Consider the following 17,410-nt stretch of genomic DNA (forward strand, 5'->3'; position numbering starts at 1 on the left):
TGTGTGTGTGTGTGTGTGTGTGTGTGTGTGTGTGCCATCTGTCAGAGGCTAACTAAGCGGACATTGTGTGTGTGTGTGTGTGTGTGTGTGTGTGTGTGTGTGTGTGTGTGTGTGTGTGTGTGTGTGTGTGTGTGTGTGTGCCAGCCATCTGTCAGAGGCTCAACACTGACTCACCATCTCCAACTTCATCTTTAAACAGTTCTTCAGTTCCAAACTTGAGGATGTCATCAAGCTCCTGCTTGGACATGGAGCCCATCTTAGATCCGAGGCCGGGTCGCACCACCAGGTGGGTGAGCATCATCTTCTTCTTTGCCACCTGGTGGAAGCAAGAAGGTGGAGGTCAAGCTATTAGTCAATATGTGATCATTGCAATTCAATACATTTGCTAAAGTGGTGTTAATTTTCACAGACCTGTGTGATCCTCTCCTCCACAGACGCTTTGGTAACAAAGCGATAAATCATCACTTTCCTGTTCTGGCCAATACGATGAGCTCTGCTGAAGGCCTGTGAAGCACACATGAAACACAGCATTATCACCCCTCAAAATAAACGCTCACACTGGCGCAGATGTGAGGTTAGTCATGTGGTTTGCATACCTGGATGTCATTGTGGGGATTCCAGTCGGAGTCATAGATAATAACAGTATCAGCAGAAGCGAGGTTAATGCCCAAACCACCAGCTCTGGTAGAGAGGAGGAAGGCAAACTGCTGAGCACCAGGAGCTGTTGGAAAGAGGAGCAAAATTAAAATTAGAAAAACAGACATCAACTCTGCTGTCCTGAGAGGCAAAACTGACAAATAGCTAAACACGCCTCACCATTAAAGCGATCAATGGCCTCCTGTCTCAAGTTGCCAGTGACTCCTCCATCAATCCTCTCATATTTGTAACCCTCGTTCTCCAGGAAGTCCTCTAGCAAGTCGAGCATTTTAGTCATCTGGGAGAAAACCAAAACCCTGTGGCCTCCTTCTTTCAGCCGTCTCATCATCTTCTGGAGCAGCATCAGTTTCCCTGAAGACTTGGTCAGGGCAGTGCCTTCATACATGCCATTTGGAAGTTTTGGCGCTTCCTGAAATTAAGCAAGTGATGTCTTAAACAAGTTTAAAAGAAACACGAAAAAACTAAATTAAACTAAATGTATAAAAAACATACATTGGCAGCTGCTGGAAAGAGGTAGGGGTGGTTACAGCACTTTTTGAGGTCCATCACAACATTGAGCAGAGATACTTGATTTCCTCCTCCACGAGTGTTCAGGGCCTCAAAGTTACGTGTTAAAATGAACTTGTAGTATTTCCTGAAGTGCAAAAAGAGAAGTAAAAGAAGCGTGAAAAAATAGACTGCAAAGATAAAACAAAGGAAAACATGAGCAGGATTAAAGCTTCAAGGGTGACATGTTATGCTCATGTTGCTGCAAATGGTTCTATATGAAGTTTGTATTATTCACAGTTGAAAATAATATTCATCTATCTTATACTGGGCATTGCTGCAAGCCCTCATTTTAACCTCTACATGAAACAAACAGTTTAAGCTTCCCTCCCAACCACCTTCTGACTGACTGCCGCTTGCAAACAGAAGACAGTTATGAATGTCGAGTTGAGCTTAGTGTCTAAGAGGAGACCATCTTATGATGTATTCAAATCAAAAATTAAGCCTGTTGCACAATTCCATACAAGGTTTTATGCAAAGACTATGGATTGTTTCCACGTTGCAAAGAATTCGCTTTAAGCTGGAGTGCGATAACCTGTCCAATGACATCGCAAAAATAACCAAAGAACCAAAAATAGAAGACAAGCGTGTTTCAGTCATTTGTGGGCAGGTTCAGCTGTATGATTCAAGCTGACTTTTCTGTAGAGACAGGGGAACGCCAGAGAGGCCTTGAAGAAAAGACGGAATCATAGGACCTCCTGGTAAGTCCTGAATACATGTTACTGTCAATCTAATTGCAGCTATCAGTAGTATTTATTACATTTACTCCTTCTCCTCCAACTCATAGCAAATATTTGTGGGTTTCCAAAACCATCAGACAGAATCTGTGACCAGCACAAGGGGAAACTTTGCTTTGTCTTTTCTTTGACCACAACATTAGGAATATCCCCTTTCACTATCGACAGCAGAAAAACTGTCTGAGCTGTTTGAAGTCTGAGCTTCAGGCTCACAGGTATAACTCTGCCATACTCTGGGCACATTATTTGAAACTATGGCATGTTTAATTCAATTAATTTTAATTTTATTTATATACTGCCAAATTAACAACTGTCACCTCAAGGTGCTTTATATTGTAAGGTAAAGACCCTACAACAATACAGAGAAAACTCCAACAATCAATGAGCCTTTATGAGCAAGCACTTGGCGACAGTGGGAAAGAAAAACTTCCTTTTTTCATTTTTCCAAACATATATTTGCAGCTACTGCAAAGTTTTTTATTGTTCACTTTTGCATGGAGCTCAGCTCCACTCGAACAATGAGCTCGGTCTTTGAAGGCATGTGTTTAAATACATCAGCCTTCAGCCTCCTGAGCATGTGTGGTCCCAGCATGTCATGGAGCTTCTTGATCTGGTCCTCTTTGGCGATGTCCGCAAACTCTTCCAGAAACCCTTCGAGATTACTGCATGAAAAAAAAAAATTAAAAAGCCACATGAATCACAGTGGATGTCATCACTGTATCTGCAGTACAGCTACATCTGCTGTAGCCCTGCGCTGTGTGCAGGTACTGACTTGAATCTCTCTGGGGTTAAAAAGTTCAGCAAATGGAAGAGCTCCTCCAGGTTGTTCTGAAGTGGAGTGCCTGTAAGCAGCAGCTTGTGTTGCAGCGGGTAGTTGTTCAACACTCTGAAGAACTGAGAGAAAGACAGAAAACATACAGTACAAACCTGGGCACTGGAGCCAAGAAAAGTACAGCACTAAACTGTTATGTCCAGCATTGTGTGTCCAGTGATGAAGGGTCACCAACAAACTTTGGTTTTTGTAAAAGAAAAAGAAAAGAAAAAAAGGCTTTGTTGTTACCTTGGACTGGTTGTTCTTCAGTCTGTGTGCCTCATCTACAACCAGACATGCCCATTCAATGGAGCCCAACACAGCCTGATCAATGGTGATCAATTCATAGGATGTCAGCAGAACATGGAACTTGACTGGTGAGTCTTTCTGTAATATGCAGAAAAAAGTGATTTTTAGTTAAGCTGCAAAACTGGGAAATAAGTGGAAACGATTACAAATATTACAGCTGCAAGTGCTGCAACTAAAGCTGGCTCTGACTGGCTGATCCCAGAATGCCTACAATGCCCACAATGCCTTCCGAATCATGTGACAACCCCCTTGGCTTTCGTACTTGCACTTCGCTGTTCCACTTGAACAATGTATTGTTGTTGCAGTTAGCAATTAGCCTATCGTTCACTCAAAAGGCGTGATGGGTGCTTCGACTTACGAAAATTTTCGACTTACGAAAGACCCTCGGGAACGAATTAATTTCATAAGTCGGGGTTCCACTGTACTTCAAAGCCACTACACTCTGAAAAAGCAGTTTGTTTTTTTTACTTACCTTCATCTTGGACGCCTTTTTTCCTCCTCTGATGGCGTTTCCCTCAAAGGAGAACTCATTCTCTCTAATAACAGCCCTGCTGTCTTTGTCCCCTATATAGGTGACCACATACATGTCAGGAGCCCACATCTCAAACTCCCTCTCCCAGTTAATGATGGTGGACAGAGGAGCGCTGACAAGGAAGGGGCCTTTGGAGTGACCCTGTACCAATGGAGAACAGAGTTAGAATACATATTTAAAAAATTAACATGCAAAGATGATTCATAATTTAATATCAGATAAATTGCACAACTGCATTTGTCTTGCCCTGCCTTTAGGATCGAGCTCCTTACTTGGAATTCATCCCCTTTAATGGGCAGAGTTACTGTGTGTCACATGTCTGCAACCCCAACCACTAACACTGACTGACAGGGGAGGGCAGACTGGACAAAACAGCGTCAGTTAGCATATACAAGTCTTACTAAAGATAAAACAATACAGCATTAGCCTTATAAATCAAACATTATCAGGTACTGTGTTGTACTTTTAACTGTTAAAACAAGCTTAATGCATTCATATTTATGAAATAAACAGCCCCTTACCTCCTTGTACAATGAGTAGAGGAAGACAGCTGTCTGAACGGTCTTGCCCAAACCCATCTCGTCAGCCAGGATTGTGTCAGTGGCTTGAGCCCAAGAAAACCTGAGCCAGTTCAAACCTTCCAGCTGGTAGGGATGCAGAGTTCCTCCTGTGCTGTCCAGATAGTCAGGCTGACGGTCAAACTTGATGGTGGGCTGGAAAGAAAAAATAAAATTGCTGACCCGATTTGAGGAGCGAGCTTTTACACGGTCATCAATAATCCATCAGAATAAAGCAATTTAAGAAAAAGGTTGTATTTTGGTGCACGTACATCTACAACTGGATTAGCAGGCGGTCGCTCTGCCTTCTTCACTTTGACTGTCTTTTTCAGCTTCTTGCCAGGTCTGCCTTCCTCACCCATCATCAACTCTCTGATACACATAGTAGGAAAAAAAGGTAAGACTGACTAATTTATTCACTGTTTTTTAATGTAAACAGAAAAAAAAGACATCAAACTGCCACAAATATCTCTATATGGCACCTAATTTACGTCCTAGAAAAGGAGTAGAATTAATTTTACAATTATTTGATCTTACCCTACTTTAAGATATCAACAGTCCTTGCACAACCTGAGCAAACAGCTTCTGACACTTAGTACACTACTGCATACCTGTGATTCCAGTAAGTCTGTTTGTAGGGGTCATACTCTGGAATGTCCATGTCTTCACTCTCCCAGGTGGACTGATCATATGGCAGATCTCTCCACTTGATCAGGTAATGCACATTATTCTTTTTATCAACACTATCAGGATAAAACAGACAGAAGATATTCTGTTGTGATAAAATGGTATACCTAAATGCTTCTGTTAAAGTTTTTCTTTTACATGGTGACATTATAAGACACTGGCTTCAAGATACTTCAATATGTGGAATCGATCCCTCTCATTCACTCTTCCTCTTATATTTCCTCTTACTACTCCAAACTTGGATACTTTGTCACCCTAACCCTTTATTGACAAAATAACCACAAAGAAACAACCAAACACCTAGTGACAAACATTCAGCATTACTCCTGCACAAGCATAAGCAACTGTGCACTGTGAATCGACACTGTGCACTGTGTTGTCATTGTGGTTTGTTATCACAAGTAGACAAAGGCCGTACACAGCATGAGAAAAACAAATGAGAAAGGCATTGTGTTCTACTCTGAGTGCATGTTATGCATGCACATATAGCACGAGAGCGGCTGTCGTCTTCACCTTATGTGCACAGTGATGCTGTATTTATAGAATAATGTTCATTAAACATTAATGTTTTACTTTGAACTGAACTCCTTCCTGACACTCCACACACACAAAGCATACAGAATACAAATGATATGCATGTATTAAAACAGCAATGCTGCAGTGCTAATTCAGTTTGAGGTCTCCACTCAGCAAACTGTATTTACTTTGTTAACTTACTTTTATTGTTTCTTGCTTCGAAACCTGCTTAGTGTTCTTGTTTCATTTGTATCCTACCTGTGGTTAAGGACACGGTGGATCATCAGCCACTCCATCTTAACTCCATAGCGGCTAAACTCCTCCTCCATGTGGACAAAGAGTGGATCTTTGTTCTTCCTCTTCGTGCTTTTGTCATCGTCACCCTCGCCTCCAAAGTCAGCAGGCGGCGGTTCATCCATGTCAGTCTTCCTTTGGTAGTTGCGGAACATCACTTGGCAGTTCAGCTCCAACTGGGCGAGAGTAAACAAGGGGGTGTCATGTGCTGAGTATGTTACAAAAAGGAAAAAATAAAACCTCATTCTCATCTACAGGTGGATGCAATGGTAGTACCTGTAGCTCCTGCACCCAGGAGCAGTGCCAGTACGACATGTTGCACCACTTGACAAAGAACTCCCTCTCTCTACGGCCTGCCAGAGGTGGTGGGTCAGGAGCATCAGCAGGCAGATCAGCAGGCCGGGGTACAGGCATAGGGGCTGGTGCTTCTCCCCAGCGCCATGTTAAAACCTTCTGCACTTTTCCCTTCATCGGTGGACACTGTGAGAAAGTGTGGATGGCAGAGGAAATAGTTATAAAAAGGAAGAACTAATCAACAAAAGCGTTGTGAAACTGAGAAGAAAACCTGTCCTGAAAAATTATATGAGTGCTTAATTGTAAAACACACAAAAATTCTTCAAATAAAAACTGTATATCTGACATTTTTCCCTCTAAAATGCTGCAGGTAAACTTATGCACATCAAGAGAAAAGGCTCTTTATCTCCAGTGCAACTTGGAATTTGCAATCCACATGCACGCCCACGTGAGCACGCGCAGTCTCGTATGCACCAGTGCTCAGTGCTCACCTTGCAGCGGGGGCAGATCCATTCTCCATTGGGGATCTCGGGGAGAGGAGGGTTGAGGCAGTGGATGTGGTAGGAGGAGGGGCAAGTGTCACAGCAAAGCAGCTCTCCCCCGTCCTTACACACACGGCAGAACTCAATGTGGTGGTCGTCTTCCTCCTCCATCCCTTCATCCCTCCTGTCGTCATCGTCCTCACCTTCGGCCTCGGACAGATCATCCCTGGCTTCCCACTGGATTCCCTCCTTCTCCTGGTGGCAGAATTACAGACAGAAGGAGGAGGTGTGCACGCGGGGGAAGAGGAAGGGGGGTTGGGGGGGGGGGGGGTGAGGGCAGACAGGCAGGGAAGGTATGCGGAACGAAGTGAAAGAAAAAAAGGGAGGGGTGTGTGTATGCGTGGGGGGGATTGAAGAGCGCCGAGGGGTGGGGAGGGAGGGTGGTGTGCATTGCGTGCGTGTGGAGCAGTCAGAGGAAGGGAGGGAGGCAGGCAGGGGAGGGCCGAGAAGAGGAAATGGAGGATGGGTGAGATGTGTGGTGGGGAGCAGGAGAGGATTGACGGGAACATGAGCAAAATGGTTGTTGGGGTGGGGGGAGAAAGGGACAAAGAGAAATGGAGAACACTACAGTCAACCCTGCTGCCAGTGCAACTTCCACACAAAATATTTTAACATCCATGTTTCATGCAATTTTTGCCCTCCTGATTCAAACTTTGAAAATCAGGCGCATTTGCTCTAACAGTCTGCCGTGCACATCTCTCAGAGGATTCAGGGTTCCAGTACTCACACAGTGCGGGCAGCTCCACTTGCCCTCAGGTGCCTTCTCCATGTCAGGGTCCAGACAGACCATGTGATAAGCCCTCGGACAGGTGTCACACAAAATGATCTCTCCTCCCTGCTGACACACCTCACAGTAATCCTGGTGGTCTGTCTCATAGCCGTCACCATCTTCTGTCTCCACTGAGAAAAGACAGAAAAGTAGCAGGAAAAAATAGGTATCAGCCTTGACTTTGCTCTTGTTAAACAAGCCACCTACATTACACACATTTCTTTTCTTCCTGGAAATGCTGATATAATATCACACTTTTATTTCAGTATGTTTCCAACCTTTTTTCTTTTTCTTTGCACTTTTGGGCTTCTTCTTAGGACGACTGCTGCGGCTGGAGCCATCTGACACTGAGAAGCTCCCATCATCAAAGTCGCTGTCAACATCAGGTTCGTCCTCATCGCTCTAATGAAGTCAACAAGCGAAGGGAAAAGATTGATATGAGTACCTTGTTTCATTTCAGCACGTCATCAGTATTTGGATCCCAGTGATTAAATATGCAGAAATAAAGTCACTGTGTGCCAATTTTAATAACTCACAGAGGAGCGCTTCCTCTTGCTGTTGAGGCCTCCAAGTTTAATTTTGAGTGGAGCCACCTTCTTAGGTTTTGGTTTCGGTGGAGGCTTAGATGTGGGCTTCGACCTCCTACGAGCATTGGGACCTCAAGAGAAGAGAAGATATAAATTTATTTAAAACAGCCAAAATCTTAATTCTGTATACACTTCATAAAGTCATAAACTCTGTCCTATTTTACCTTTGCCCTCTTTGGTCTTGGCCTTGCGGAGAGGAGGTGCTGGGGCTGCTGGGGGTGCAGTAGGCGCTGGAGCAGCAGCAGGAGTTGAAACAGGTGGAGTCAATGTAGCAGGAGCGGTATCTGCCCCGCTCTCTGTCCCTGCCACCACCATGTTCTCCACAGCTGTCGCCACATTGGCAGCTGCCAGGGCTGCATTAGCAGTGGCACAACCCTGCGGGGACACAAAAGCACACAGTGAGAACCTCTGCTCTCTAGAAGTGTATAGTATTACAGAAGAACAAAAGACCTCAATATTTAATACCTTCAGAGGGTTGTTTGTACTGAATTCACGCCACTTAGCCATCATTAAAGTCATCATCTTGGACACAGCAATTTTGGGGTTCTTAGCTGCAATTAATGGCCTAAAAACACAAAGTGGGCAACATTTTTATACTGTTACATAAATATTTATGCACAAATCTGTAGTAACAGAGTAGATGCAGACTTTACTGTCAAAGCCTAATAATGATGGTGTCTTCACCTGACAAACTGACTGAAGGCCTTGTAGTTGGTGAGGGAGCTGTAGTCTTCCTGAGTAAAGACGTGGTCAATGTCTTTCATACCCCAGGCTTCCAGCAGCTGGGTGGAGCTTTTCGGCTGAGGTGGGAGGAGAGAGTCGAAAAGGACAACGAGGAAGGTTAATGTCACACGTCAGCCCTGCAGTAAGTAAACAAAGTCTGCATAAGGGCCTGAATTAAACTCTACCTGGCAATCATCGTCATCGTCCTCATCATCTTCTGGCTCTGGGTCTTTACGTTTGCTCTTTGAGCTGGACGAGCCTCCTTTCTCTGCCGCCGCACCTCCCTTCTTCTTGTCTTTGGCGGAGCTGGACCGTTTCTTCTTTTTCCTCCCTGGTGCATAATCACTTCCTTCACTCTCTGACCGCATACCTCCCTCATCAGCATCCCTCTCTGCTGCCTCCACTCCAAGCAGGTGCTCTGGGGAGCTGACTGGCAACTCCTGTAAGATAAAGAACCACACTGCTGGGTTTTATGTATAACACAGAAATTAGACGCTAAAATGACATCTTTCTTTGTCTTGTTTCTTGTAAAGGTCCTGGCACTCTATTAGGCTTGGGGAATGAAAAGACACTGGGCTGTCATTCACAGCGCTGCTATGGTCAACATATGACTCATCACTAATTTCAGAAGAAGCAAAAACAGTCAGTCGCTTCATCTATTGTTCAGTTGACACAGAACGGGTCTTTTTATTTATTTTTCAGCAAAAATGCTAAATATTTCCTGATTTTAATGTTTGTTTTCCCCGTTTTATGTGAGTGGTAATTAAATATATATTGTAGACAATGTGTTTTAAATGCACTGGCCTGGCCTATGGAAAATTATACATTTGCTAGTAATTGGTTCATTATACATTAATTGGTTTTACCTCTTCTCGTTCAGCTGCTCTCTTTACACTACAGTGGATCACCTGCCTCCATCTCACCCTATCCCTCCCTATTACCCTCCTCTGTCACAACAAACCCTCCTTTACTGCATCCATGAATCTTCTCTGAGGTCTTACTCTTTTTCTCCTGCCTGCCATCTCCATCTTTAACATCCTTTTCCCAATACATCCACTATCCCTCCTCTGCACTTGTCCTAACCATTTCAGCCTTGCCTCTCTGACTCGGTGTCCACAACTGCTTAAATTTATAATAAAAGTGCTACACCCTTATTTCAGGGTATTTGGGTCTTGGTTTCCCATCTCATGAAATCACTGTTTTCAACACAACCACCTATAGTTAAGTCGATTTTGTTTAGACTTTTACTTGTTCAGCTCCTGTATGTTAATTAATTTTCCTATTAAACTTAAATCCTTTCTTTGAGTGCCTTATTTAGCTACTTTGTTTTCCATATTTCATTTTACCAAGTGATTATACTTTACTACTTTATTTAAACCTAGGCTGCACTTTCCTATTGAATCTTGTCAACTTTTTCCAAATAAAATCTACACTATTTTGTATTAAATACACCCTACATCCATGCAGGTTTTTTCACAACTTCGCAGAAAGAATTACTTTTGGTTGTTTTAAGCATGTGCAGTAAAATCAAGAGCAGAACCGCATCTGTTGTGCTGACAGTTGACAGAAATGTTTACAGAGACAAATCTGTCACAATCTTTAAAAAAAAATGAAAAGAAAAGAGGATTCCCTCAGTCACAGGCTTAAACTTTGTGCAACTCACCTCTCGGATCGGTCTCTGCCGCTTGCTGCTCCTATTCTCTCGGCTGCTCTTCTTGGCTTTCTTCTTCTTCTTGGATTTTGGTACCTCTTCTACGTCAGACACAGCATCCTCCGGCTCGTCCTCATCTGCCGGCGACACGCTTTCATTAGAGACACAGTGCATGCACACGCACACACACACACACACACACGGACAGGAGCACCACCGCTGCAGGCCGAAGGGAGAAAACAGGAGACCGCGCACTGGCACGACTGGCACACGTCCGTGCACGCACGCAGACACACACAAGGCGAAAGCCACAAAAGCGCAGGTTGAAACTTGTCTGTTTTCTGTGTTTGAAACTTTGACAGCTCACGCCCACGCTCGCAGAGGGACCCGCGAAAGAAGAAAGGGGCCGAAGAGGAAAAGGAGAAACTCTAAACACTTGCTTGCCAAGTTAGCTAACTAATCTATCATGGCGAGTGACGGACGGCCCGGGCAGACTACTCACGGCTAGCTGAAGCTAGCATTAGCATCGCGTTGAAGGCGAGCTCAAGTTACGGAGATGGACCTTCTTCTTCGGAGGCTAAAAAAAATAAATAAATAACAGGAGAGCTTACCGTGAATTAGTGAGTGCTCGTCCGCGGTCCCAAAGTCTTCCCTCTCATCCTCGCTGCACGACATTTTCCCCTGCGCTTTAATTTTATTTCTTGCTGGTCGAATTAATCCCTCCTAAACCTTGCTCCTCGGTCGGCGAGGGAGGAGGGAAAATGACGTGGGACTGGTGGAGAATGAACCGGGGGTGTCCAGGAAGGGAGGGGGTAGTAGTGGTGGTGGTGGGTGCTGGAGAGAAAAATATATGTAATAATAATAGCAATAAATGGCATCGGAGGGTAGCTAAGCCTTGCCCGTTTCCTATTATTTACACAGCATCTAATTGTCCACCTGCCTGCTCAAACAAGTTGGATAACTTCATTATCTGTGACATTTATCGGCTGTTGATTTCCAGGTATATTTTTACAATGAACTTCAGCGTGGCATCCGTGGTTACTTCAAATGCACACCGTGAAATCGGACTGTTGAGTTAAAGCGTTGTATGAGAGCAAAGTTGAAGCATTACGAAGCCAATCTCCTAACATTAGAAACTTACAGTAGTGTGCTTGTAGTCCCGGCTCGAGGTGTGCTCTCCCCCCCCTCCCCTCTTCCTCTCTCTCTCTGTCGGTGCGAGAATTGCCACAAATCAGCCTGTTTGTGTGGCAAGGTTCATTCATTAAGCCCGACTAAACGGGTGATGAGGGAAATTCAAAAAACGAGCCGTCAACGACCCCAAAACACGCTGCTCCGTCCCCCTCTTCGCTCTCTCCCCAGCCCTTACAGGCAGCGCTTAGCTAACATCCTCACAAACACACAAAGGGGGCAGACATCCCATAATAATCTCCCCCCCCTCCCACACTCACACAGGACTCTGCATAGTTACCTCGCAACGGACAGACCATAATACTCAAGCCTGTCCCCACCTCCCCACCCCTCCACCACCACGCGCGCGCCCGCACGCACACTTCCACACGCACCATGCTCACTGCATGCACTCACACTCCTTCCCCTCTCCACTGGCAGTCCCAGCCCCCTTAGCAACCCCGTTGTCATGGTGACACCCCCCCCCCCACTCCCTGACAGACCATAATACTCAAGCAGTAGCAGTATACATCCCATAATATACAACTCCTAAAAAGACAAGAAAGAGAACAAAAAAACACTAGTGAGCTGGGTCTCCAGGGGAGCGCAAGTCCACTGGTGACAGACCATAATACTCACAGAGCATCCACCTGGTAGTGAGCAGGACTACAACAAGAAGTCATTTAGCCTTCACTCTTTCCTTTGGATTCATACAGGTAGGCAGCATGCCACTGTGTTCGGGTCAAACAGGCCTGCTGAGCAGGAAGTGCTGCAGATCTCTGGGCCCCCTGTTCCTGTGGTATCAGCACAGGTGGAGAGTACCCAGGGCCACCCCAGTGACAGAGAAGACTGCCATCAGTTCCTCCAGGATTATCTCCTCCACCCGCATCACAAACCAGCAGGTATGTACCAGCACAGCAGTGGTTATAAAGTAATTCCTTCATTTAAAAAAACCAAACAAATATTCCCTCCTTAAGTTGAATTTGTGACTTTTACAAAACTTTTTGAGAAGTTTTGTTAAAGTGTATCAACACCCACCCACTAGATCCTCACCTCCACCCTCTGAATATTTGCAGAAATAATGAAAGCCATGATATCCAAGTTTTGTAATCTGTTTGTGTTTAGAGAGTGGATTATAGTGTTAATAGTGCTAGTTACATATGTTGCTAAATGCAACTTGTGTAACTACCCCTAAAGTAAATGACTGTACTATAAATATAACAGACATATGTTTTAAATGTACAGAGTCCAAAATAACATTACTTCACTGTGTGTGACTTTACAGGAGGATTAATATATTTTGTGACGAGCTCAGAAAGACACATGCAGAGATCATTTAAAAGTTGTTTCTACTAAAAGTTGTTTCTACTTGGTTTGTATCCAGAAAAATGACTTAAAAACACCCATAGACCTCCATTATTTAAACATCAGCATTGCTTTAGGGAAAAAAAGGAAACCTTTAAATATCAAATGTTACACATTATTCATCCATCCAACCATGGAGACCTCCCTCTCCTCCTAGAACACATCTACTAGCTGTGGGAGCAGTCACCATGGCATTCCCAAGTCAGCTGACAAACATAATCTCTTCAGTGAGGCCTGGGTTTTCTCAAAGATTATAAATTGGAAAGACTCAAAACACCTCACCCATGACACGTCATGGCAAATATTATGCATGATGAGACGAATGACCTGTCACTGGAAAAATTATACAAAATACACAATATTGAAAGACTAGTTGTAAAACAGCTAACTGATAATCTGCAGAGGAATGGTTTATTTGAATAGTTTCGGTCAAGTTTCAGAGCTCATTACAGCACAGAAACAGCTTTAGTGAACGTTACAAATGATCTTCTTATAGCCTCTGACAGTGGACTTATCTCTGTGCTTGTCCTGCTTGACCTCAGTGCAATGTTCAATTGCAGTGACCATTACAGCAAGTACAGCATGCTGTAGGTATTAAAGGTACTGCGCTGCAGTGGTTTGAGTTATCTATCTATCTAATAGACTTAAATTTGTTCATGTAAATAGAGAGTCCTCTTCACACATTTAGGTTAATTATGGCGTTCCACAGGGTTCTGTGCTAGAACCAGTCCCATTTGCATTACACATGCTTCCCTTAGGCAATATCATTAGAAGGCATAGCACACGTTTTCACTGCTATGCAGATGACACCCAACTTGTCCATCTATGAAGCCAGATAACACACACCAATTAGTTAAACTGCGGGAATGTCTTAAAGACATAAAGACCTGGATGACCTCAATTTTTCAGCTTCTAAATTCTGATGAAACTGATGTTATTGTAGTCGGGCCTAAAAATCTTAGATATGTGGTATTTTACCAGATGCTTACTCTGGATGGTATTACCTTGGCTTCCAATAACACTGTAAGAAATCTTCGTGTCATTTGTGACCAGGATATGTCCTTCAAAGCACGTATTAATAAATAAAACATCCTGTCTCAGAGTGACACTAAAAAACTTTTTCATGCATTTATGACTTCTAGGCTGGACTACTGTAATTCTTTATTATCAGGATGGCCTAAAAACTCCATAGAAAGCCTTCGGTTGATTCAAAATGCTGCAGTGAGAGTACTGACAGGGACCAGAAAGAGAGAGCATATTTGTTTACTGGCTTCCCTTCATTGGCTCCCTGTTGAATCCAGAATTGAATTTAAAATCTTGCTCCTCACATACAAGGTCTTAAATAATCAGTCCCCATCTTATATTAATGACCTGATAGTACCATATCACCCCATTAGAGCACTTCGCTCTCAGCCCGCAGGCTTACCTGTGGTTCCTGGAGTACAATGGGAGGCAGAGCTTTCAGCATTCAGGCCCCTGTTCTGTGGAGCCAGCTTCCAGCTCGGATTCACCCTCTTTGCTTTTAAGATTAGGTTTAAAACTTTCATTTGTGATAAAGCGTATAGTTAGGGTTGGATCAGGTGACCCTGATTCCCATGATGCACTGAGTGATTCTTCTTCAGTCACTTTTTACACTCACATTTTTGGTTCTTTATATCTGTGTTTATACATCTCACTGCATACAATTTTTAGTTATTACTCATCTCTGGCTCTCTTCCGGTCGTGGCAGGTCCCTGAACCTGGTCCTGCTAGAGGTTTCTTCCTGTTAAAAGGGAGTTTTTCCTTCCCACTGCTGCCAAAGCGCTTGCTCATTGGGGTCATATGATTGTTGGGTTTTTCTCCAATTTCTCTGTATTATTGTAGCATCTTTACCTTGTAATATAAAGCACCTTGCAGCAACTGTTTTAGTGATTTGGCAGTATATAAATAAAACTGGATTGACTTGAATTGTTAGAAAAGGGCCTGGGTGTTGAAACAAATAAAAAGCTAACAGCACATTTCCACCACAAAAAAACAATAACTTAAAAGAAAAGTAAAATCAGGGGTGCACAGTGATGCAATGGATATTACTGTCCTGGGTCCTGAGCTTGAATCCATTGGTTGGCTGGGGCCTTCTGTGCGGCGCATGCATGTTCTTCCTGTCTGGCCTGTGTGGGTTTCCTCTGTCCCACAGTCCAAAAATATGCATGTTGACTAAATTGTTTCCAGTGCTTCTCTTTCTTTCTGTCTTTGTGTTGGCCTTGTGATAGACTGACCCATCTGGTGTACCCCAACCCTCATCCCACAGCCCTGAATTGGATAAGAAGAAGAAAACAGATGGATCGAAAAATAAAATCAGGCCTGACTAAAACCTTCTCCCAGCTGGGTTTGCTTGGTTCAGTAATTCTGAAGTAAAATTACCTGAATGTGCAAATAAGAGCTCAGGATGAGCCACATGTGAGTTTGATCGAGTACAGATTTATTGATACACTACAAGAGAGCGACACTCAGCATTTCAATCACAGTGATTCAGTTTTGATTATGTACACAAATGATGGCCATTATCATACGTAGAGTTCCTAAATTAGACTGTTATTAGTGGGTTCATTACAACTCGACTGCAACACATCTGTCTCACATCTGGTCATCTACTTTCAAGAGCCAACAGATTTGCAAGTACACACATATCTTGTATCTTGTGTAGTAAAGTGTCAGTCGAAAGGAAGTGCTAAAATGACGCAAAAAATTCCCCGTTGTGGGATCAATAAAGTCCTATCTTATCTTATCTTATCTTATCTTATCTTATCTTATCTTATCTTAAAATTGATTCATAAAACACATGCACACTGCTGCTGCCTTCAGGTTCTGTCTGGAGTAAATACAACCAGAGCTTCAGCACATCCAAAACCATCGCAGCAATAATCATGATAGATTTTATATATATGTAAGCTGCAGGTACCAAAGATAATATGTAATACAAAAGCAAAAGTACCAAATAAGTTAACTAAAATGTGCCTGCTTCAGCAGCACATTCCTCTGCTAAATTCAGCTCCCTGTTGTGGCTTCACTGATTGATTTCTAAAACTTATTATTTTAAAAAAGAAATAAATGAAAATGGCTGCTTTTAGCTGCTCAGTGGGGTCTCTTCGTTTCTGAGTGGCTTCCCAAAGTAAAATCCCTTTAATGTTAAGTCCAATTTCAAAAGTTTGAACTCATAAACGAGTTTAGAAGGAGCAATCGAAGGCCACATGGCGTCTAATCAGGCTCCAAAGATTTACTCATTCACCATGAGAAATGCTCATTTCTACTACTCTGAAGAGCACTTTGTAATCACACTGAATCAGATTTGCGTACAGTTTAAGCATCATATTCCTCTGTCACACACAGACATATGCTTGCACACACACACATACTTTGCCTACTAGCTGCAGCAGTTTAGCATTCAGTCAGGTGTTTTGTGCAACGTTCACCTCAGTGTGTTTGATATCTGACAGACATTTTATGTCAATTTTGGCAGCATTTGGCTTGTTATGACTAGCTCACTTTGCAGGCTGCTGCTCTGCTCATTATGGCATAAGACATGTTACTATTTAGACTGTCAGCCATGGATAACTAAACTGTAATTATGCATTGCATTTTAATTGGATTTCCTGCCCATTAACTTACTGTATTTCTTTACTTTTCACAGAGATCTATGTGCTTCATTTCATTGCGGGAAAAAAATTACATAGTTTACATTAACACTATTATTTTTTTCACTGCTAAATAGGCATGTGATTAATATTTTCTTCTGCTTTTTATTTGTGGGTCTTGATTATTGATACCTATGTTGCTTTGATTCATAAAAGAAAGATTCCTATGGTATCAGATTCAGATCTCAATGGGCAGGAGCTGCAAAGATGTGAGGCCTTTCTCTACACTCCAGAGGCCACTTTGCAGTATTCCCCACTGTACAGGACATGCAGATCGCATAGCAACAAAGGCCTACGTCTGGTCATTGTCCGTTACTTTTGCTTGAATGCCCCTTACACATGCATGTGCGGGTGCACATGCACTCAAGTGCAACTCCGTCATCTTCAACGCTTCATCTTGCTCCCTCTATCCTATATGCACAGCTGTCCTTCCACCTAAAGCAGGCTGCTACACCCCCCCCCCCCCCAAACACACGCGCACACACACACGTACACTCACCGCCATATTTCCATAACATCCATGGGTCGTCCATTCCCTCTGCCCCCTCCCCCCATGTGCACACAGCTCGCCGCCCACTCTGCCACCCCCTCTTCCCTGCCTGACAACACCACCGCCCGCCATCCCATAATATTCATGCACACGCTCCACACACATTCATACACAGCAGTGCGTGCAGTGCTCTTTGTTGGCAGAGATGCCTGAGCAATGTGAGCCTGCTCATGCACAACAGTCATGTTCCTGCCTGATATCTGCATTCAGACTGCTGAGGCAGGTAGCCCTCAACTGCAGGGAAGTAACAAAGCAGATCAAGGAGTGAGAAAAAGGTGATGGGTTACATTTCTGTCTCTTAATGACCTTGGGAGTGGTATGGGGGGGGGGACATGTTCGTGAAGTCTAGACTCACCCTGAGGCAGCCCTGTCCGAATGAGGCCAATCATCCATCCCAATGGTAAGAATCAGTGGACAAAGTGAGATCAGTTAAGAGTTGTCTCTC

General features: G+C 43.6%; 1 protein-coding gene across 5 annotated transcripts in view; it reads right to left on the reverse strand.

Annotated features, from left to right (window-relative positions):
- chd4b (chromodomain helicase DNA binding protein 4b) overlaps positions 1–16,039 on the reverse strand; it is a 29,121-nt gene extending 13,082 nt beyond the window's left edge. For 4 of the 5 annotated variants that reach the window (XR_005695582.1, XM_040030062.1, XM_040030060.1 and 1 more), the window contains exons 1-25: positions 11,354–11,618; positions 10,824–11,046; positions 10,225–10,349; positions 8,747–9,001; positions 8,523–8,638; positions 8,304–8,403; positions 8,003–8,213; positions 7,788–7,909; positions 7,530–7,653; positions 7,210–7,382; positions 6,432–6,677; positions 5,923–6,126; positions 5,611–5,822; positions 4,761–4,892; positions 4,422–4,521; positions 4,114–4,305; positions 3,533–3,733; positions 3,001–3,138; positions 2,713–2,834; positions 2,429–2,602; positions 1,150–1,291; positions 817–1,066; positions 597–721; positions 412–504; positions 175–316 (exon numbers count right to left, since the gene is read on the reverse strand). Coding sequence is in view for 4 of the 5 variants with exons in the window: in XM_040030062.1 (XP_039885996.1) it covers positions 175–316; positions 412–504; positions 597–721; positions 817–1,066; positions 1,150–1,291; positions 2,429–2,602; positions 2,713–2,834; positions 3,001–3,138; positions 3,533–3,733; positions 4,114–4,305; positions 4,422–4,521; positions 4,761–4,892; positions 5,611–5,822; positions 5,923–6,126; positions 6,432–6,677; positions 7,210–7,382; positions 7,530–7,653; positions 7,788–7,909; positions 8,003–8,213; positions 8,304–8,403; positions 8,523–8,638; positions 8,747–9,001; positions 10,225–10,349; positions 10,824–10,887 (3,763 nt within the window). In the remaining variant the exon portion in view is untranslated. Of the gene's footprint in view, positions 1–174; positions 317–411; positions 505–596; positions 722–816; positions 1,067–1,149; positions 1,292–2,428; positions 2,603–2,712; positions 2,835–3,000; positions 3,139–3,532; positions 3,734–4,113; positions 4,306–4,421; positions 4,522–4,760; positions 4,893–5,610; positions 5,823–5,922; positions 6,127–6,431; positions 6,678–7,209; positions 7,383–7,529; positions 7,654–7,787; positions 7,910–8,002; positions 8,214–8,303; positions 8,404–8,522; positions 8,639–8,746; positions 9,022–10,224; positions 10,350–10,823; positions 11,047–11,353; positions 11,619–16,034 lie in introns of those variants that run through there. The other variant, XM_040030063.1, reaches the window with a different exon arrangement.
- Between the last annotated feature and the right edge of the window lie 1,371 nt (positions 16,040–17,410).

The sequence above is a fragment of the Simochromis diagramma genome, unplaced genomic scaffold, assembly GCF_900408965.1.
Source record: "Simochromis diagramma unplaced genomic scaffold, fSimDia1.1 OVJJ01000361.1, whole genome shotgun sequence".
NCBI classification, from domain to species: domain Eukaryota; kingdom Metazoa; phylum Chordata; class Actinopteri; order Cichliformes; family Cichlidae; genus Simochromis; species Simochromis diagramma.